This window comes from Cannabis sativa, chromosome 2 (genome assembly GCF_029168945.1).
Source record: "Cannabis sativa cultivar Pink pepper isolate KNU-18-1 chromosome 2, ASM2916894v1, whole genome shotgun sequence".
Taxonomy (NCBI): domain Eukaryota; kingdom Viridiplantae; phylum Streptophyta; class Magnoliopsida; order Rosales; family Cannabaceae; genus Cannabis; species Cannabis sativa.
The window spans coordinates 83411687-83435051 of NC_083602.1; the positions used below are offsets into that span (position 1 = coordinate 83411687).

At 34.4% G+C, this 23365-nt stretch overlaps 1 protein-coding gene and 1 non-coding gene across 2 annotated transcripts; both read right to left on the reverse strand.

The window, feature by feature from the left end:
* Nucleotides 1-8866: 8866 nt before the first annotated feature.
* LOC115713676 (uncharacterized) lies at nucleotides 8867-12814 on the reverse strand. The gene is made up of 4 exons (XM_061109656.1): nucleotides 12519-12814; nucleotides 11518-12255; nucleotides 10286-11297; nucleotides 8867-10177 (listed from the first exon to the last, which is right to left on the reverse strand). Exons 1-4 carry the CDS (start codon nucleotides 12812-12814, stop codon nucleotides 8867-8869), a joined length of 3357 nt encoding a protein of 1118 aa, XP_060965639.1.
* Nucleotides 12815-18520: 5706 nt separating this feature from the next.
* On the reverse strand, nucleotides 18521-18627 carry LOC115721536 (small nucleolar RNA R71). The gene has a single exon (XR_004012551.2). It is a non-coding gene; the product is annotated as a small nucleolar RNA R71 (small nucleolar RNA).
* Nucleotides 18628-23365: the final 4738 nt, after the last annotated feature.

The following is a 23365-nucleotide window of genomic DNA, read 5'->3' on the forward strand; positions in this document are numbered from 1 at the left end:
TAGTCTTATATTTACCTAATTTGTCCTTTAATTTGCATTCTGTTAGTCAACTCACTCGTAATTTAAACTGTTCAATCTCATTCTTTCCTGATCATTGTTTGTTGTAGGATCTTATGAAGAAGAAGATTATTAGTAAAGGACGTGAATCTGGCGGCCTGTATGTTCTTGATCCAGTTCCACCATCCTTTATTGCTTATTCGAGTGTTGCTTTCGCTTTTGAGGCTCAATGTTGTTTGGGCCTTCCCTCCCTTCCTCTGCTCAAGAAACTCTCTCCTTAGTATAGTAAGGTGTCTTCATTAGATTGTGAGTCATGTCGGTTTTCCAAACATCATCGTGTTAGTTTGAGTCCTCGAGTCAATAAATGTGTTAGTGTTCTATTTGAGTTAGTTCATTATGATTTTTAGGGTCCTCCTATTTTGTCTCAACCTGGAATTAGGTATTTTGTTACTTTTGTGGATGATTATTCTCGTGTAACTTGGTTATTTCTAATGAAAAATCGTTTGAGTTGTTTTCTATATTTTGTGCTTTTTGTGCTGAGATTCAAAATCAATTTAATGTGTCTGTTCGTCCTTTGCAAAGTGATAATGCCAAATACACATCTTCTCAATTTTAATTGTACACGACCTCTAATGGCATGCTTCATGAAACTTCTTTTTTTGATACTACACCTCAAAATAGCGTAGCAAAACGTAAAAATAGACATCTTCTTGAAACTGCACGTGCCCTCTTGTTTCAAATGAAGGTTCCTAAACCTTTTTGGGCCAATGCAGTTTCCACAGCGTGCCTTCTTATTAATCGCATGTCATCCTCTCTACTCAATGGTGAGATCCCATTTAAAATTGTTTTTCCTAGTAAGTCATTGTTTCCAGCTGCTCCTTGGGTATTTGGCAGTGATTGTTTTTCTCACGATGTCTGTCCACATGTCACCAAATTAGACCCTAAGGCATTAAAGTGTCTTTCTTGGTTATTCTCATCTTCAAAAAGGGTATAGCTGTTAGTGTCCTGATCTCAACAAATATCTTATTTCTATGATGTTACCTTTGTGGAAAATACACTTTATTTTTCCCCTTCACCCACTCCTACTCGTCAGGGGGATGATGATGATTTATTAGTATATTCTTTCACATCCTTTGCGCCTAATACATGTTCTAATGTTCCTTCAAAAAATACATGTTCCAATGAGTCTCTTGTTCCTTCTTCTGCCTCGGTCATAGCTCCCATAATGTTTATACCTCCACCACCTCCACCAGTTCCTAAGTCTCCTATAATGTATACCAGGCGTCTACCTCCTCCACCTCTCATTTCATGTCCTGTACTTGCATCTTCGTCATTAGATTCGGAGCTCAAAGATGATCTACCCATTGCACTATATAAAGGTAAACGTCAATGTACATATCCTATTTGTCTTTTGTTACTTATAATCTTCTCTCCTCTTCTTCTGGCTCTTTTATTGATTCTCTTGACTCTATCGCTATTCCTAAAACTGTTCGTGAAGTAATGTCTCATCCTGGTTGTCTTGCTGCAATGATAATAGAGATGAATGCTTTAGTTACAAATGGAATTTGGAACTTGGTTAATTTATCTTGAGAAAAATGGGCCATAAGGTACAAATGCGTGTTTTTGGTTAAATTCTATACAGATGGAACAATTGCTCGCTTAAAAATCTCTCTTGTTGCTAAGGGTTATGCTCAAACCTATGGAGTGGACTGTTATGATACTTTCTCTCCTGTTGCTAAACTCACATCTTTTTGACTTTTCATTTCCATGACAGTTACTCATCATTGGCCTTTGCATCAACTTGATGTTAAAAATGATTTTCTTCATGGAGATCTTGAGGAAGAAGTGTATATGGAGCAACCTCCTGAGTTTGTTGCTCAGGGAATGTTAGGGCAAGTTTGTCGTCTTTGCAAATCTTTGTATGGATTGAAACAAAGTCCTCATGTTTGGTTTGGTAAATTTCTTCAAACTGTTGAGAAACTTAGTTTGTTAAAAAGTAAGTCAGATCATATTGTGTTTTATAAAAGATCAATTGTTGGTATTATTTTATTAGTGGTGTATGTTGATGACATCGTTATTACTGAAAATGATACTAAAGGCATCTCTTCCCTTAAAATCTTTCATTCATACGCAGTTTCACAAGAAGGATTTAGGGGTGCTCAAATATTTCTTGGGAGTTAAAGTTACTCGAAGTAAATAAGGTATTTGTTTGTCTCAGAGGAAGTATATACTTTATTTGTTAATTGAGACAAAAAAAAAATGGGAGCAAAACCTTTTGATGCTCTAATGAATCTAGCTGCGCATCTTACACGTGATGGGGAACCATTTGAAGATCTTGAAAAATATTGCAGATAGGTTGGAAAGTTAAATTATGTAACTGTGACTCGTCTAGATATTGCATTCTCAGTTAGTGTCGTTATCCAATTTATGTCTTCTCCAACAATTCATTATTGGGCAACATCAGAGAAAATTTTATGTTCCTTGAAAAGTGCACCAAGACGAGGCATAATTTATAAGGATCATGGACATACCCATATTAAGTGTTTCTCTGATGCAGATTGAGCATGCTCCAATGAGCAAAGTGATGAGTTAGAACAATCAAATCCACTTAGAATGCAAACTCAATGTAAATGTCATAAAGGAATGCATTAGTAATTAAATTTGGTTAACCAGAAATATAAATGAACATATGATTTTTCCAAATCTATATGTTATAGGCTCTCAAGATTAAATCAACATATTCCTATGCAAATGTAGACTTAGAGAATACAAATTAAGCACCAATTTTCCATGGGTCATACAACCTATAAAATCTAAAAATCACTCTTTTACAAGGTGATAATCTTGCATCATTTAAGTATTTTTACTAATCATATTTTTTCCAAAATTAAGATTAGCTAACAACCTATTACAATTGGTGATCAAGCAAAAGTAGGTAGACAAACATTAAACATCCTTGAATGAACAAAACTTCATTACCAAAAGTATTTATAAAACATCAATAAAATTCACAATCCAAGGTTCATTAAAAGTTCTAACTAAAAGAAGTTAGTTCATGCTCAAAAACACAAAAATACCCAAAATGAAAATAAAGAAGTATAAAAATGAAATACAAAAGATTAAAAGAGTAGAAGAAACTATATGGATGGCTTCTTCTTCTTCTTCTTCTTCATTCTTCTAGGTATTTTCAATAATGGTGGTTGCCAAGAATTGTGTTCCCCCTGAATGGTGTAATGGAGGCTAGGTTCAGGAGAAAGAGACGGTGGCTATGGCTGCTTTGTTTGGGAAGGAGGACGAAGGGAAAGAGAAGAATATCGGGTTGGGCCTTGCTAGAAATTAGGGATTTTTTTTATGGGCTCTCTAATTTCTCTCTTTTTTTTTAATTGAAAATAGTTGGTTGACGTAAGAAAAGTCCCAATCACGCTTGCTGCAACAATACTTTTGCAAAATTTTTGCAAAATCATATGTGACTTGTTAGGTTTTATGCCCTAAATAAAACTCCATTTCAATGTAATCTATTTTATTCAACATCAATAAAGAAACAGAAGTATTTTTCATTCATTTGTGTATGTTTTGGTTCACTTTATCAATTGCTTGTCTAATTGATTTATAAATTCATCTTAAACCCTTTTCACATACTTGATCATGTTTATTGTGCCGTCATCACATTGGAAAGTAAACATGACTATGTGAATAAAGTTTCCTAGATTTATCAGACACAGGGTTTTACTGATATGATAGTCTACAACAAGAGTTTACTTGTATTTGGAAAATACTATGTTCTTTCCAGAACATTGGTTAAAGTAAAGCTCAGGTTGGATGCATGGAGTATGCATCGGAAGGGACCGATATTGAACTTTGAATTAGATTTAATTAAACTTACCGTAAAATCTATTCAAGTCAATATCGCCAAGTTGATCCTAGATCAAATGATCTTAATCCTGTTATGATTAGGCTCAATCTTGAGAGGCTATTCGTGTTCCTTTGAATTGTTAGTTAAGCCTACTTTTTGGTCAGGGTGATACATACTTTTTGGGAACACGGTAGTGCAATTGAGTGGGAGCGCTAGCATAAACATGGAATCTATAGCTTCTACCTGGCGAATAGTAAGCAAAGGATGATCTCCTTCGAGCTTGACCAAACGAAAATAAATGGTGGAGATCTTATTTCACATAAGCTGAAATATCATTTATACGGGGTCAAGTGTTTTAAGGATAAAATACATAGTAGGGTGTTACGGTAATTTAATCCCTTTACTGTGTAGATCATTCATATAGAGGATCATTGATCACATTAGGATTATAACAATGGATAACTTATGATGTGTCTATATGGTGGAACATATAGAGCATTCTATATACTGAGAGTGCAATTCTAAATTCTATGCGTGGATTCAACGAAGAATTAATAAGTTAGTGAATTTTAGTGCTAAATTCTTGATCTACTTATTGGAAGCTCGGTTATATAGACCCATGGTCCCCCCACTAGTTGAGATAATATTGCTTGTAAGACTCATGTAATTGGTTTTGATTAATCAATTATAATTCTCAAATTAGACTATGTCTATTTGTGAATTTTTCACTAAGTAAGGGAGAAAATGTAAAGAAAGAGTTAATAGGGGCATATTTATTAATTATGATACTTTGTATGGTTCAATTAATAAATATGATAAATGACAATATTATTTAATAATTATTTATAGTTATTAAATAGTTAGAATTGGCATTTAAATGGTTGAATTAGAAAATTGGCGTTTTTGAGAAAATCAGATGCAGAAAAGATAAAACTGCAAAATTGCAAAAAGTGAGGCCCAAATCCACCTTGCATGGCCCGCCACTTTTATAGGGTTTTTCCCTTTGATATTTTCATTATTTTAATGCCAAATAATTCAAACCTCAATCATAGTGAGGAAGATCGTGAAGAAAGATCATCAGCAAAGGAGATTCAGCATCAAGGATTCAGAGAAGAAGATCCAGGTTCAGATCTTGATAATACTCTGCTACAGAAAGGATTCAAGGGTTAGAGATCTGAACGGAAGGAGTCATTTAATTCTGCTGCACCCAATGTAAGGTTTCTTAAACTTTATATGTGTTTAATTTATCGTTTTAGAAAGTTCATGTTTAGGATGTTAATAAACATACTTGTGAGTAGATCTAAGATCCTGGTAAAATAATATCTATCGTGATTGTCCACTAAGGTTTTTGAATTGTAAGCTCACATTTTGCTGTAGCAAAATTGCAACAAAATTTCAACAAAACCACCAGGTTTCAAAACTTGGCCAAACCACCAAATTTTGTTTCTTGAAGCACCTAAAACACAACACAAAGTGTAAAATCCACACAAAAATAAAAATAAAATCTAGAAATTGACAATAGAAATTAAACATAACTTTTTTTATCAAAGGAAATCAACTAGAGTTATAAGATTAAAAACAAAGTTAAGAAACTTGGGTTGCCTCGCAAGAAGCGCTTGATTTAAAGTCGCTAGCTCGACTTTTGGAGAAGTACTCATCAAAGAGCGGCTTCCGCCCATAGAGAGGAGCATATTGTTGGGTTTTGTGCCCTAAATAAAACCCATTTCAATATAATCAGATTTACTTATTAATAAAGATCAGAAATAACATTTTATGTTGCATGGTTTACATGATTTATTTCATGATTATATATACAATGTGTAAATTCTATTAAGTCCAGAACATATGTATTTGTTAATGATTATAGTGTTGTCAGCATAGTGGAATATAATCTTGATTATATGTTCGAAAGTTTATTCCCTGATTTGTTAGTTCACTTGATTTAGACTGGCATGATAATCAGCGATAGGTATTCTTACACCTTGGATAAGTGGTATGTCCTTTCCAGGGCATTGGCAAAGTTTACCAGTATCAGATGTATGGAGTATACATCGAAAGGGACCGATATTAAACTTTGATTAGATATGTTAAAATTTATCATAATATCTATTCAATTCAATATCACCTGTTGATCCTAGATCAAATGATCTTAATCCTGATATGATTAGGTTCGATCTCAAGAGTATTATACATGTTATTTGATTTGTTAGTTAAGCCTACTTTTGGGTCAGGGTGATACGTACATTTTGGGAACATGATAGTATAATTGAGTGGGAGCGCTAACATAGATATGGAATCTATAACTTCTATAGGAATTTAGAAATGAACCGATGGTATCCTTCGAGCTTGGCTAAACAGAGATAAATGGTTGAGATCTTATTTCACTTCGCTGAAATATCATTTATACGGAGCTAAGTCTTTTAAGGATAAAATACATTGAAGGGTGTAACGATAATTTAGTCCCTATACATGTAGATCATCTATTAGAGGCTCATTGATCAAATTAGGATTATAACAATGGATAATTAATAGCGTATCTATATCGTGGAACATATAGAGCGTTCTATATGACTGAGAGTGCAATTTAAAGTTGTAAGAGTGGATTCAACAAGGAGTTAATAAGTTAGGGAATTTACTTGGTAAATTCGGTTCGGCTTATTGGAAGCTCAGTTATATAGGCCCATGGTCCCCATACTAGTTGAGACCATACTGCTTGTAAGACTCAGTTAATTGATTTTAATTAATCAATTATAATTCTAAAGTTAGACTATGTCTAGTTTATGAATTTTCACTAAGCAAGGGCAGAATTGTAAGAAAAGAGATTCTAGGTTTTATTTGTTAATTAAGAGACTTTATATGTCTAATTAATAAATATATTAAATTACAATATTATTTAATAATTAATTTTTAGTTATTAAATAATTGGAATTGGCATTTAAGTGGTTAAATTGGAAAATTGGCATTTTTGAGAAAATGAGATAGAAAAATGACAAAATAGCAAAATTGCAAAGTGGGCCCAATCCACATCCATGGCCGGCCACACTTAATGTATTTTACCATTTACTTTTCTATTATTTTAATGCCAAATAATTCTAACCTAAACCTAGGTGGTTACCTATAAATAGGTAGTGATGGCTTCAGGAAAAAGATGATGCATCTCATTTCTTCAGAGAAAACTTTCTAGCCACCACTTTCCCTCTTCTTTTCTTCTTCTATTCGAACCTTGAGTGAATGAGTGAGTGCCCACACACATCAAGTGGTATCTCAATCATAGTGTGGAAGATTGTGAAGAATCCAATCAACAAGAAGGAGAATCAACATCAAAGGAAGGAGAGAAAGAGATCCAGGTTCAGATCTTGGTGATGCTCTACTACAGAAAGGAATCAAGGGCTAGAGATCTGAACGGAAGGAGTCATTATATTCCGCTGCACCCAATGTAAGGTTTCCTAAACTTTATATGTGTTTATTTCATTGTTTTAGAATTCATATTAGGATGTTAATGAAACATACATGGTAGTAAATCTAGATCCTGGTAAAATATTTCCAACACATATGCCCTCACATATGGGTCTTCATTTTCAATGCCCTCAAGCTTGGTGAGATGTAAAATTTACGAGCCCCATTGTTTAACTCGACTCTTATGAAATGATTTACCAAAGTACAAGCCAAGGAATGATGCTAATGGAATTGGATTGGGTTGTAGCAAATATGGATCTTCATATGTGTACTTCTCCATAACCATTTGCTCACTATATTGATAACTAATTACTTGTTGCATGAGGGGTGGTGGTGAATTTAGTGTTTCTTCATTACTTTGCTCAAACAATTTCTCAACACCTTGGGTAGAGATAGTATTCGACAATCTTGAATATACTATTTTATCTGCCTTTTTTTTCGTCATTTTGGATTGAAGTAGGCTCCATTTGTTGCTCAAAGATTTCCCCACACTTCTTAAATTCTTCATTGTTTTTCCAAGTGATTTCTTCATCACCTTCCCACACATTTTTCATATCACTTGAAAGTACACATTGCGGTCTATTATGCAACTCCCAAGATAACTCCTCAACTTGCTTCCCTAAATTCTTTAAGAATGTGGCATTGCTATGAATTAAGGCATTATTTTTAGCCATATATTCATTTATTTTATCCATGTATGCATTCACCTTCTCCATGAATGCACTAATCATTGATATTCGATCTCTTAATAAATCATCTTCCCATGGTCCTTGAGTGTCATTATCAAAAGTTTGCTCCATGGCTAGAGGTGTTCTCCCAAATTTAGTTGGTTGTTGAAGAATTCCAACAACACTCATCATACTCCGCCATGTCCTCCAACATCCAATAGGCTTCATCGATAGATAGTTGGTAGAAATTGGTGGTACCATCTCCTCCTTCTACCCATTCTCTTGTACTTGGATGCAACCCATTTAGGAATCATGTCCTCCAGCATCCAATAGGCTTCATCGATAGATAGTTGGTAGAAATTGGTGGTACCATCTCCTCCTACCCATTCTCTTGTGCTTGGATGCAACCCATTTAGGAAGACTTCAAGTACACAAATTCACTTACAATACAAATTCAATGTAAATGTCATAGAGGAATGCATTAGTAATTAAATTTTATCAACTGGAAATATAAATGAACATATGATTTTTCCAAACCTATATGTTATGGGCTCTCAAGATTAAATTAACATATTCCTATGCAAATCTAGACTTAGAGAACACAAATTAAGCACTAATTTTCCATGGGTCATACATGGTAAATAACATATTCCTATACCATCTACAAATTACACTTTTCCAAGGTGATAATTTTGTATCATTCAAGTATTCCACTAATCTTATTTTTTTCCAAAATCAAAATTAGCTAACACCCTATTACAATTGGTGAGAAAATTCAACAAGGCTTTTTTTTTTTTTTTTTTTTTTTTTTTTTTTTTCGAGACTAAGAAGGCTGCTGAAGAAGGAGAAAACAAAAGCCACAAGCAGCGAAGAGGGAGAAGAACCAATCCCTCTAGCGAACTTCTCTTGACCTGAGGGCTTCTCTTGCAAGGACATGGGCGTCCATATTAAACTGTCGAGGTAGAAACTGCAGGGAAGCTCCAGGGAAGTTAGAGAAGAGCAATCGAATCCGAGAGACAAGACCAGAAAGTGCAGAATTATCCTTCCAGGCACCATTCACTTTTGAAACTAAATTCAGACAATCCGAGAAGACTATTTGTGGGGAAAATTGTGAGTCAATGCACCACTTGAGACTCTGCAAAAGAGCTTGGCCTTCAGCAAAAATAGGAGACACAGCACCAGGCAGCTGATGGTAATGAGAAGCTAACACATCCTGGAAACCATGCTTGAAGATGAAACCAGTTCTAGTTATACCATTCTGTTGGTCGATGGCCGCATCAACAAAAAGAGAAGGAGTTTCCGGTGACAGGGAAGGAGGGTGTTGATGTTGAGAAGCAGGAGGGGTGTGTGTAGCCTCTGAATGCAGATTATCATCTTGGTGCTTACATTGAGCAGCACTGTAGTCCTGTAGATAATTAACAACGATTTCTTCCACATTGTTAGTAACACCAGATTTGTTAAAGAGAATGGAGTTTCGAGAATTCCAAATCTGCCAAACAAATGTAATGAAAATTGGGAAATCCTGTTTAGAAATGTTATGCAATGCCTGAATAAGAAAATCCTTTATATCACTTCTATGATAAGCCAAATAAAATTGTTTGAATCTTGAAGATTTCCAAATAGACTTTGCTCTAGAACAACCAATAAGGGCATGAGTGACAGATTCAGTGTTGTGGCCACAGATAGAACAATTAGGGTGAGGAAGACTCCTTTTGAGGAAAAGATTGAAAGCACAAGGCAAAATATGGTGAAAAGCTCTCCAAATGAAATGTTTAATTTTAGGAGGGACAGGGAGAGACCAGAGGGTTTTCCACCAATGAAGATAAGGGTTAGGATTGGAAGAGGAGGGAACATCGAGATATGCAAGAGAGCAAGCAAGGTGGTAAGCAGATTTGACAGTTATAATGCCAGAGGAATGAAATCCCCAAATAAGAGAATCAGTCGATGTAGGGTCAATGGGGATTTTGAGGATATTTTCAACTTGGTAAGAAGGAAAGAAATACTGAAGTTTGTGGACCTTCGAAGTAGAATCATGATTAATAAAGGAAGAAACAAAAGCTTGGGACTGGTCTAAAGGATGTAAGAGAATGGGACGTTGAATATTAGGTATCCAATTGGGAGCAGATAAGGGGACATTAACACCAGTACCAATCTTCCAAACCAGGCCTTTTTGAAGCAATTGGCGACCCCAAAGGATACTTCTCTAAGTAAAAGAAGAATTGTGGCCAACAGGGGCATTCAAGAAATCAGAATGTTTGAAATACCGAGCTTTAAGAATAGAATGGAGAAGGGAGTTCCTATCATTCCAAACACGCCAAGCTTGCTTAGCTAGAAGGGCTTGGTTATGAGAGGACAAGATACGAAAACCCAGACCCCCAAAGAACTTTGAGACAGAGATAACATCCCAATTTTCCCAATGGATTTTTTTAGTGCCCTGAGATCCCCACCAAAATTTAGCTATCAAGCTTTGAATTTTCAGGCAAATCAATTTGGGCACTTTGAAGCAAGACATTGCAAAAGAAGGAATGGCTTGGACCACCGCTTTTATTAGAGTTTCCTTGCCAGCCCGAGAGAAGAATTTTTCATTCCAGGAGTTTAATCTGGAGGAGACTTTTTGGAGGAGATAATGGAACATGGAATTAGAAACTCTGCCAACACAATGAGGAACACCAAGGTACTTACTAATGAAGCCCTCCCCATGAAGTTGAAGGGATTGACAAAATTGAAGCTGAGCATCAGCAGAAGTGTTATGGGAGAAAAGGATAGAGGATTTATCTCTGTTAACCAATTGACTCGTTGCTTTGTTGTAAAGATTGAGAATAACATTAAGGGAATCACTGGCTCGAGAGTGAACTTGGGAGAAAACCATGCTATCATCAGCAAACAGAAGGTGAGACAGGGGCTGAGCACCCCTGCAGATCTGAATTCCAGAAAAATGAGCATTAGTTTCTTGCAATCGAATAGCAGCAGAAAGACCCTCAGCAATTAAAAGGAAAAGATAGGGAGATAAAGGATCCCCTTGTCGAATACCACGGGTAGAATGGAAAGTGTCAGTGAGAGAACCATTTATGGATAACCAAAACTGGACCGTGGAAAGACAACGCATTATAAGAGAGGAAAACGAAGGAGGAAAACCAACATGAGCAAGCAATCGATTTAAAAAAGACCATTTAACTCTGTCGAAAGCCTTTTCCATATCAAGCTTAATAGCAGCCCAACCAACCTTCCCCGATCTTCTAGAATTGATGGCATGAATAATCTCATTCGCAAGAAGAATGTTATCAGTGATTTGGCGCCCTTGAAGAAAAGCACTTTGATTGATACTGATAATGGAATGAAGCACAAGTATTAACCGATTGGCAATAACTTTGGATAGGCATTTGTAGAAAGTATTGGAAAGACTAATCGGTCAAAAATCTCGAACATTCTTAGGATTTTTCTTTTTAGGGATGAGCACAATGATAGTTTGATTGATTGGAGATGTCCCCCTGATGATTAAGAATCTGAAGCATAGCCTTAGTGAAGTCTGTCCCAAGAGTGGACCAATTACTTTTGTAAAAAAGTGAGTTGAGTCCATCAGGCCCAAGAGCCTTGTCACCCGAGGGGCTAAATAAAGCTTGTTTAACTTCAGCTTCAGTGTAAGGTTCAGCTAGAAAAGCAACTTGATGAGTGGACAACCTGTTAGTAATCCCTTGAAGAAGAGAATTAACAGCCATGTCACACAAACCTTGAGAGGTAAAAAGAGAATTGTAGAAGTGAAGGTATTGGGAAGTTATAGTAGCAGGATCATGAGAAGTGGATCCATCAGGAAGAGTAATTTGGCAAATGAGATTGTTCTTTTTTCGAGTAGAGGCACGGTGGTGAAATTTTTTTGTATTTCTATCCCCAGCACGCAACCAGTCGACTCTAGAACGTTGTTTCCAATAAACTTCCTCCTTAAGGAGAAGGCCATCCAATTGAGATTGGAGAGTGGCAACTTGAGAAAGAGAATTGGGAGTCAGTTGGGAATCATTCAACAGGTTATTAAGATCTGCCTGTGTACGAGAGATTTGGAGTCTAATAGGATGTTGGGATTTACTCCAAGTCCTAATCTCCGAAAGACAGTGAGATTGCTTGTCAAGGAAAACTTGCAGAGGGGATGAAGAAAGGTCCTGGGGATTGACCCAGGACGAATTAAGAAGGTTAGTAAAGGAGGGATCTTTGAGCCAGTGATTTTCAAAATGAAACCGATTTGAGCGGAGATTGCTGAATTTGGGGTCCTGAAACATGATCTTCAGGGCCCTATGATCAGAACCATAGAAGCCGAGGTGGAAAAGAGTAGCTTGAGGGAACAAATTCGTCCAAAGCTGATTAGAGGTGCATCAATCAAGACGCTCAAGGATCGAACCATGCCTCCACGTGAATTTAGGCCCAACATGAGGAAGAGGAACATGATTATATTTATCAAGAAAAGAAAGGAAAGAGTGCATAGCATGAGAAGGGGGGAGTGAGGTGTGTTCCTGTCATTAACAGAAAGATAATCATTGAAATCACCCATAACTAACCACGGCAAAAGAGGAGCAGTATCAAATAAGCGATTAAGTAAAGTCCAAGTAGCAAATTTTTGATTAGCATAAGGAGAACCATAATAGCCAGAAAAGTGCCAGTCTTTACCATTAAAATTATTTATAATACAATCAACATGATTAAGGGAGTAAGTAATAACATTAACATCAATAGAGTATTTCCAAAAAAGTAAAATCCCACCCCCAAGACCTTGCCTAGGCACTTCTAAAACACTATCAAAACGAAGCTTGTGTTTCAGGTGCATTCCACGTCCAGCCGACAACTTAGTCTCCATAACAAACAACATCAAGGGCTGATGTTGCTTGACTAGCAGGGAGAGATTACGGAATGCTCGAGGGCTCCCTAAACCTCGAGCATTCCAACTGTAGAGACTCATTGTTCTTGGCGGGGCCGCGTAGCAGCACCCGCCGTTGGTTCATCATCAGACATGGAGGGGACCAAAGCATCATCAGAGGCAATAGCTCTAGCGCGCTTAAGCATGCTACGCATAGAGTCTCCAGCTTGGGTAGCATGACGAGTGAAGGTCGGCCTAATAACAGGGGAAGTGGCAATGAGAGGAGGGGGGAAGGTTCATTGATCACAATTCCTTTATCCCCTCTGGGTCGAGAGGGATTGGTTGGAGGAGAAATCACAGGGGCCTTTCCTTTTCCTTTAACAGTATGGGTGGAGATGGAAACAGAGTCAGTTATGATAGGAGCAAAGATTGGGATTGAGAGAGATGGTATAGCAGGGCCTGAACTGGATTGAGTGGCTGGCAAAGGAGAGATAGATAAAGCAGGCTGAGGGGATTGGATCGAAACACGAGGATTTGGGCTGGATTGAGGAGAGTCAACATGGAGGAATTGATCAACAACTTGTTGCAAATCTTGAGCATCGGTTCTAGGATGGATACGAGGGAAAAACTCCTCAAAAGGGGTAGAGTTAGACAACTCAAAAGGGTTCTTTTTATGAGGGGATGAAGGGGTAGCACAGAGGATGTCTTTGTATTCCAAGAGAGGAGGGTGAGGGAAATTGTCACAACGAAGGAGGTATTTGGAACATTTGTTGTAGGTATGGTCAACAAGGCCACAGAAATAGCAAAAATTCGGAAGGCTCTCATATTTGAAGCTGACCCATCGTGGCTCCGAGATGCCCCGGAAGCGTATGGTCATACCTCTGCGAAGAGGCTTAGCGATGTCAAGTAGGACACGAATTCGCAGGTAAGGACCAAAGTTTTCCATTAAGGAGAGAGGATAAATTTCAAGGAGATCACCAATTTTGTCAGCAATGAACTGGGCAAGTTGGGGACTTTTACGTCCAAACGGGATTCGATGGACTTGAATCCAGAAGGGGACATACCGAATAGATTCAGGAGTAGGGGTTGGCGACACATCAGGGTGGGTGAAGACCATCAAAAACTTATCAAAATGCCATGGCTGTTCTTCAAGAACACGAAGCCTATCTCCATCACATTGAAAGGAAGCCAAGAATAACCCAGAATGATATTCAGAGATTTGGCAAGGAAAACGGAGGGTCCAAGCTTCGGACATGGCTTTTTCAATCCAAGAGGGCTTAGCAGATTTGGGAGATAAAAGTTTGAAGAACAAGCAAAACGAATTCGCATCAGTAGGAGAATGGATAGAAATGTGATCGAAATCGTGGACCAGACTGTCCTCATCATCAAGAGCAGTGATAGGGTTTGGGTTGCTGGAGGAAGAAGCCATCGAGGTAGGAAATAGGAAACTAACAGGATTTGAAGAGGGAAACAATGGTGATATGGATAGAGTAAGGGAGAGAACATATAAATAAGCAAGCAAAGAAAAAAGCCACAGAGAAGAGTACCTGGAGAAGAAAAGTCGCCTCGAAGAGAGAACTGGTGTCTGAACCATCGCTTCAAAGCTGGGAGAGACGGTCTGGATTCGGCGTTGATACGCAATGATGGTTTTTGGGTGTGAGAGGAAGAGAAACCAATTGACGGTTGGTTTAGTTGTATAAGAACGATTCGAAGATCGAAAAGAGTGGAGAGTGTGCAGAGAAATTAAATGCTGAAAAGAAAGAGCCGCTGTAATTAAATGCAGGTGTGAGAGAGAGATAGCATTAAACAGCAATTGAGCTCGAGAAATTAGGGGGAAATGCATAATGATTAGGGTGACGTATTAGGGAAATAAATCAAAAGTCAGGGGAGAGCAATTAATGAGGCTAACAGGAACAAAATGGAACATCAAAATTAAAGAGATGATAGGGGGTAATTAATGCAAAAACAGGAAAGAAGCAAAGAGAAACTAAAAGAGAGAACGAAGCAGAGAAGCTCAAACCTGTGGAAGAAGAAACAAAGAAAAAGAAAATCAGGCAAACAAACCGAGATTGATGCTGAACCAGAGCAAAGCCTGTAGGAAGCTTCAAAAAGAAGAGCAAGAATAAGATGTATTATGAATTTATGATAAATTCAACAAGGCTTGATCTCCACATGATATGTGAAGACTAGAGAACAATTAGGAGATATTTTTACAAAGACTTTGAGTGGGGTGCAGGTTGATTATCTTTGTAACAAGCTGGACATGATTAACATCTATGCTCCAGCTTGAGGGTAGTGTTGAAATATTAGCTGTACAAAATTAAAGTTAATTGTATTTAGTAGTTTCTTATTTTAGTCTCCTAGCTTTTTATATAGATATGTACTATTTGATGGAATAACCCACACAATTCTATTTACCATTCTCTAGAGTTACCAATAAATCAAATTTCTTTTCTAGAATTAAAATAATTATAATTAATTATATAATTAACAAAAATTAATTTGTAGTTTAAATATTTAATGACTCTTTTAGCAATTAATATTTATAAATAATTTCTATTTTTATATTTAAATTCATATTATAATTTTTTTAACAATTAACCATTTGATTATAATACTTGCAAGAAAAAACTCTATTTTTTTTTTTGTTTTACAAATCCCTTTTAAAATAAATTTGGTTAAATGATTAATTATTTAAAAAAACATTTAAATAATTGGTCCAAATTAATAATATTATTTTTTTTATTAAAAGTATTTAATTTTTTTTAAAAAAATATTTAAAATTTATAAAAATAAATAAACAAAAAAAATTAAAAATATAAAATTAATACCCATTATTAACAATAACATAATTGTAAAAAACAAAATTTGAAAAAAAAAAAAATAACTCGTGTAATGGTAAAATTTTGTTTTATTTTTTTAATTTATTATGTAGTTTAATTATATACTGATCAAATGATTTTTTTGGATGTATGATTTATTTTTTTCTGACTGTTTGCTATTTGTTTAGATTTTTTAAATTTGGTTAAGATTCAATTAGCAAAAAAATACACCAATACTTCTACTGTAATCTAGTTTAAATGGAGATATGTCATATATTTTTAAAAAATTACCATAGGCCTTGGTGTATCAAAACATAATTTGATTTGGTTTAATCAAGATAAACTTACAAAAATACTGTTTTTTTACCAAATATTTTCAAAAATATTGGGACATGACAAACTTTACATTTTTACTGTCCAAGCCCTTTTTATTTCTTTCATAATGCCCAGGCCCAATATATTTACTTTTATACTGTAAACAGTAACAAAACACAAATGAGACCTCTCATTCGTGGTTGGGGACAGACAAATCAACACCGGAATCATAGAAACACCAGGAAAAAACCATAAAATCTGGCAAAGAGAAAAAATTACTAAATCAACAACAAAATATTATTTTGTAGTGTTATTTTACTGTTGTTTTGATATGAAAAAAAGGCCACATAAATGAAATATTGTGAAAAATGACAGGACATGGAATCTATACCAGTTCTCATAAAGAGCAATGGACAATGGGAAAAAGAACATAATTATTTTAAGAGAATGTGACAATGCTCGAAAACAACGCAGCAATACTTGAAAACAACACAGTAACAACAGAATCATACACATTAGAACACCAATTAGAAGAAGGAGGAGAGTCAAAAACAAGAGAATTTGAAAACGACAAATTCGACATAGTTGACTATGCCAAGCTGGTTGCTAAAAAAATAGTAGAAAAATATGAAAACAACAAACTAGATCCAGAAATCGACATCAACAACTCGAAGCTAATAACAGACAAACACCACCCAGAAGTTGAAAAAGGTCAGGCATACAAAGACAAGGAAAGACTGAAGAAAGTTTACAACTACTACGCAATCAAAAACAACTTCCAATACAGTTTTTGAAAATATATTTAATTGGGTTTCAGTAAGAATTTTTTTAACATTTTCAATAATAGAGTAATAACCAGAGTTTATAACTCTGTAATGATAGTATTCCGATCGGGTGTACGTGGATTTTCAATCCTATAAAAAAATATAAGAAAACACTACTAAAAAAAAAAAATAAAGAACATAAAAAACAAGCATAAAAAAACTCTGGAATGGTAGTATTCCGATCGGATGTACTTGGATTCCTAATCCTATAAAAAAAACATAAGAAAACACTACTAAAACAAAACTAAAAAAAAAAAAATAACATAAAAAATAAGCATAAAAAAACATTAAAACTAAAATAATGAAATGACATACCTCAACAACCCTTTTTCCAATTATGTCTTCAAATAGATCAGTTGATTGAACAATCTTCACTTGGTATTTACCCTTTCACTAAAACTAACAAAATAAAACCAAAACAACAACAAGACGCAGAGTTAAACAGACAGAAAACTATAAAGTAGGAGTAACAAAAAAAAATATGCAAAAGAAAAAAAAAAAGAGAGAGAGAGAAATAGGAAACATAATCAACTTGAAAAAAATCCTAAAACAACACAAGATCAATAGAAAAAAACCTTATTAGATTTGGGAGACTTTGGAACTTTGGCTCAAACTCGAAATTAGAGTCGGAGTTCTCGAACACAAATTGAGGTATTTTAATTTAGTGTTCTTCGAAGTATCAGAACCTAGTTTTCTTCTAGCAGAAACTGGGGAAGTATGGCTAGGAGGATTATCTTTCAAAGTCTTCTTGTCCATTGATGCTCGTGTTTTATTTTTCTGAGGTTGTTTTGGGGACTTTTTGGCAACAGGGGAGGAAGATCGGTTAACAACCATTGTTAATGAGGAAAAACAATATTTATATAAGAATTCCATCAAAAAAAAAAAAAGTAGGAAATGTATAGGGAAGTTTAAGATGAAAAATAAAAATATTCTACAAATTTGAAAAAAAATAGAAACCACCCACTTCACAATAAGTGCCTGAAAAAAAAAACTAGAAGAAGAAGATGAATAGTAGAACATGGGGGTTGGATTTATGTAAAAAACTAAAAGATGAGGATGAAGAAGAAGATGAATAGTGGGACATGGTGTTGGGTTTTGTGCCCTAAATAAAACCCATTTCAATATAATCAGATTTACTAATTAATAAAGATCAGAAATCACATTTTATGTTGCATGGTTCACATGATTTATTTCATGTTTATATTTAGTGTATAAATTCTATTAAGTCCAGAACATATATATTTGTTCATGATTATAGTGTTGTCAGCATAGTGGAATATAATCATGATTATATGTTCGAAAGTTTAATTCCCTGATTTGTCAGTTCACTGGATTTAGACTGGCAAGATAATCAGCGATAGGTATGGTTACACCTTGGAGAAGTGTTATGTCCTTTCCAGGCATTGGCAAAGTTTACCAGTATCGGATGTATGGAGTATACATTAGAAGGGACAGATATTGAACTTTGATTAGATATGATAAATTTACCATAATATCTATTCAATTCAATATCACCTAGTTGATCCTAGATCAAATGATCTTAATCCTGACATGGTTTGGTTCTATCTCAAGAGTATTATACATGTTCTTTGATTTGTTAGTTAAGCCTACTTTTTGGTCAGGGTGATACGTACATTTTGGGAGCCAAGAGTTTGTTGATCTCCTTGCCACCGAATTCTATAGCAACATGGACTGATCTGGCAACGAAGTTTTTGTCTAAGTTCTTCCCTCCAGCAAAGTCTACCAAGTTGCGAGGAGAAATCAACAACTTCTGTCAGCAGGATAATGAATGTCTCCATGAGTCTTGGGAGAGGTTCAAGGATCTCATCAGAAAGTTCCCACATCATGGTATTAAGAAGTGGATGCTGGTCCACAACTTCTACAACGGGCTGATTGGTAATACTAGAACACTTATAGATGCCGCAGCTAGTGGGGCATTTATGAGGAAAAGTGCAAACGAGGCCTATGAACTGCTAGAAGAGATGGCCATGAATAATCAGTAGTGGGCAACTGAGAGGATTCAGACAAAGAAGGTAGCTGGGATGCTTGAGGTGGATGCTATCACCAAATTGACAGCTCAGGTAGAGGCCCTAACAAAACTGATGTCTATTCAAGTGAAACAAGCTCAAGTGGTCTGTGAGCTATGTGGAGGTCCTCATCCCTATGCAGAATGCCCAGAAGATGTGAATTGTTTGCCAATGGATGAAGCTAAAGCCATTGGAAATTATTCTCAGAACAATAATTATGGGCACAACCAACAGGGGTTCTACCAGCAGAGAAATCAGCCGCAACAAAACCAACAACAAAGTCCTAGTGGAGGCTCCAATATCCAAGCTGATTTATTGCTCCAATTCATGATGGAGACTAGAGCCTCTATGACAGCTCTAGAAACTCATATGGAACAATTGGCTACTGAAGTGGCAAAACATTTCATAATAATTAGGAAAATATTTTTAAGTTGATAATTAATTATTTATTAATTAATTTTGGACCAACTTAAATTAGAATATTTTTCCTAGTATTAAATTAGAATTAATAATTAAGTTGTTTTTATACTTAATTATTTAATTCTTATATTTAATACATTAAATTGAATTGAAAATTAAATATTTAAGTTGATTTTATTCTTGATACTTAAATATTATTATTTTCATAATATTTAATTAAATAGAAAATTATTTTTAAATTGGAAATTTTAATTTCATAACAACTTAAATTAGAATAATTTTAAAATATATTTTATTTTATTTTATTAATCATTTTTTTAAAAAATTTGAAATTGTATTTTTTAGATGCAGATAATTTTTGATTTTTTTTGAAAATAGATTAAAGTTGAAATTAATTAATTATTTTAATTAATTTTAGATCAACTTAAATCAGATAAATTTTCATTAATGATTAATTAAAATAAATGGACTAAAATATATTATAATTAGAAAATAAAGAAATTAGCTTGTGAAAGTCTAGATAGTTATTTTCTGTTTGCTTGAAGTATTTTTCTAGTTATATTTAATTAAATAAAAAATTAATATTTAAATTGATTTTAATCATGATACTTAAATATTTGATAATTTTCTTAATATTTAATTAAATAGGAAAATTACATATGTGTTGAAAATTAATTTATTAATTAATTTTGGACCAACATAAATTAGAATAATTTTTCAGGATTTATTTTATTTTATTTTTTAAGCTTTTTCGAAAAATATATTTATTTTAAATACATTGGTTTTTCAAGTTTTGCAATATATATTTATAGAAAATTAAATTTGAGTTGAAAATTAAATTTTTAATTAATTTTGGATCAACTTAAATTGAATAATTTTCGAAATATTTATTGAAAATTATTCCTAAGATGGAAAATAATTTCATTTATTTTTAGATCAATCTAAGTATAATTTTATAAATATTAAATTAAAATTTATATTTAGAATTTTTCGAAATTGTAAATTTTAATTAATTAAATATATATTTTAAAATAAATATTAGAAGAATATACACTTTAAATAATAAGATTTATTATAAGGAAATTCGATCTCCATTGTTGGTTCTATATAGTTCTTATTTTAGTGAGTAATCATCCCTAATGGATGAACGTTCATTAGCAATTTAATGCCGTAGAATCTCAAAAGATAAGTATTATTTGTAAGTGTTTTATTTTTAGTATGGATCACCCTAATGGTGGCGACTAGGAGTAAGACTTCAAAAGTATGAAATAATGGTAGAAGCTCATAAGATAGAATGACCTTGACTCTTGCCTAAATAGGACAACGTTGGATTCTCATCTTGATCGAATAAAAGATTGCTAGAATGTTTATCATTTTAGATGAGCTGACAACTCTATTCAATGAATGGTATCTTTGACTCTCGCCTCAACGGGACACTGATATAAGTTTGTTGAAAACCTTGGAAATTATTGAGGATTGTATGTTTTAGTATTTTCACTTGTCATTCCCACTTGCTAAATGCTAATAATTTCTGAATTTGATTTTGTGTTAAATCGTACTTTATTTCTATTTATTTTTATTTGTAGTATCCAACATGACTATGACAAATCCCATGGTGTCACCGTTGACTGATAACAAGCTCAATGGAGCTAACTTTATCAAATGGAGAGAGAACATTAACATTGCTCTCATTGGTGAAAATGCCATGTTTGTGTTGACTGAAGAGGCTCTTGAGCAGCCAGGTGAGAATGCAACCAAGGCAGTTAAAGAAAAGTTTGAGCGTTGGCATAATGCTAACAACAAAGCTCAATACTTTATGCTATCTAGCATGGTTGACACCTTGAAAACAAGGTTTGCAAACACTCTCACGGCTGCAGAAATCATGAGCCAGTTAACTGAACTGTTCGGGATGGCATCAATTCAAGCTCGCTTTGATGCGACTAAGAATTTCATCAATGCATGGATGAGACCTCATCAAAGCGTGCATGATCACCTTCTCCAGATGACTAGTTACTTTCAGGAAGCTGAGAATCATGGAGCTGTTATAGATCAGACAACTCAAGTGAGTTTGATCTTGAACAGTTTAACTCCAGCCTTTCTGCCCTTCACTTCAACTTATGTCATGAACAAGTTGGAGCTTGACTTCCACGAGTTAATCAACAACCTTCAGACATTTGAAAATTTGATTGGAGGACCACAGAAAGGAGGAGCTAAAGCTCCTAATTCTGGGATTGCTAATGGTATGGCTAAGGCTAGGGCAAACATTGCCTCTACTTCAAAACCCAACAATAAGAAGAAGTGGAAGAATAGCAAGAAGCCTGATCAAGCTGTGAAAACAGTTAAAAAGAAAAAGGCTGCTAATCCTGATGGAAAGCCAAAAGGAAAATGCTTCTATTGCAATGAAAAGGGCCACTGGAAATCCCAATGACCTAAGTTTCTAGCAAAGAAACAAGGTATATCTTTCTATGCTATAAACTTATGTGTTTTAGAGAATTATTATCCCCTTGGGTTATTAATTTTGGATCTACTAACCATGTTTGTTTTCTTCTTATTTCAGCCCCAGCTGCTTAAACTTGGATTGTTATCCTAGCGAGTTGAGTCGGATGGTTGGACTGAGGGTGGAGATTGTCTAAGATTGAAGATGAAGCTTAGAATCTTTTTTTTTTTTTTTCTTTTATAATTTTTGAATTAATTGTTTTCATTTATGAACAATTAGATTTCAATTATTGGTTTGGGATTTTATTCCCTATTTTTCATATTATTGCAGACAATTCATTTTTTTTTTTGGAGAATATTAATAAAGTTTTCTCTTTTAGTAATGAATTGCATTTATGAATTGAGCTTCATATCTCTTTATCTTGTGTATGCCAATACCAATTATATTTATATATTTATAATGTTTGTATGTGTTTGTGTTTTATTATTGATACAAAATCTATGGTGTATTATTCTCTACAAAGAGATAATACCACATAAACACTTTAAATTTCAATTCAGTGTTTATGAATAATTGTTAATTCTGAAGCAATTATTAAGATTTTGTTTAATAAAAAGATCTTTTGATCTGATAGGGGTTGAAGAAGTTAAGAATAATATATGCAGTTCAACGATCTTTTATATCTATTGAACTCTGGATTATATTCATAACTCCACATGATCTCTATAACACTTAGGGGTGGATGAAGCTATTGACATATGTAGTTCATTTTGAACTCTTAAACTATGCTCAATACACCACAGTATCTCTATAACACACATATTTTGATTAAACATGGATGTAATGTAATGAACAAATTAGCAAATTAATAGATCTTATTCTTGATCCTGTAATTTTTTTTGTTCCAATTAATATGTTACTATTGTAATAGAAATTGATACCAATAAAGTTCTTGGGCATAGTATCATAGTACCTTATTTGAGTGGGAGAATTTTAAAATTCTAGGCCCATCTTTATTTGGATGAAACTTGTGATAGGAACTTTAGAATTCAAGTGAGAAAGTAAATCTAACTATTCATATGGATAGAAATAACTTATCAGAATTATGAGGATAAGATAGGAGAGTTTTGCATAGTCTATTCGAATGACTTAGGCAAAAGAAAAGATGATGAGCACACTTGCCTTCAGTCAAAGTTTTGAGCCATCTATTCTACCCTATTCGAACCACTCTTCTCTCTTCATCTCTTCATAATTTCAAACCCTATAGTGATAGAGTAAGTGCCCACACACATCAAGTGGTACTCAATCATAGTGTGTAGGGCTGTGAAGAATGCAAAACCAATAGAAGGAGATTCGAGCTCAGATCTTGGTGATACTCTGCTACAGACAGGATACAAGGGTTAGAGATCTGAGCGGAAGGAGCCATTATAATTCCGCTGCACCCACTGTAAGATTTCTCAAATTTTATATTAGTTTATTTACATTGTTTTAGAAATTCATATTTAGGATGTTAAATAACATACATGGTAGTAAATCTAGATCCTGCAAAAACATATTCCAACGAGGATGTCATCGATAAACACTATGACGTAGTTACTGAGCAAATCCTCGAATACCCTATTTATAAGATCCATAAAGGCCGCAGGAGCATTAATTAATCCGAATGACATTATCAGAAACTCGTAATGCCCATATCTAGTTTGGAA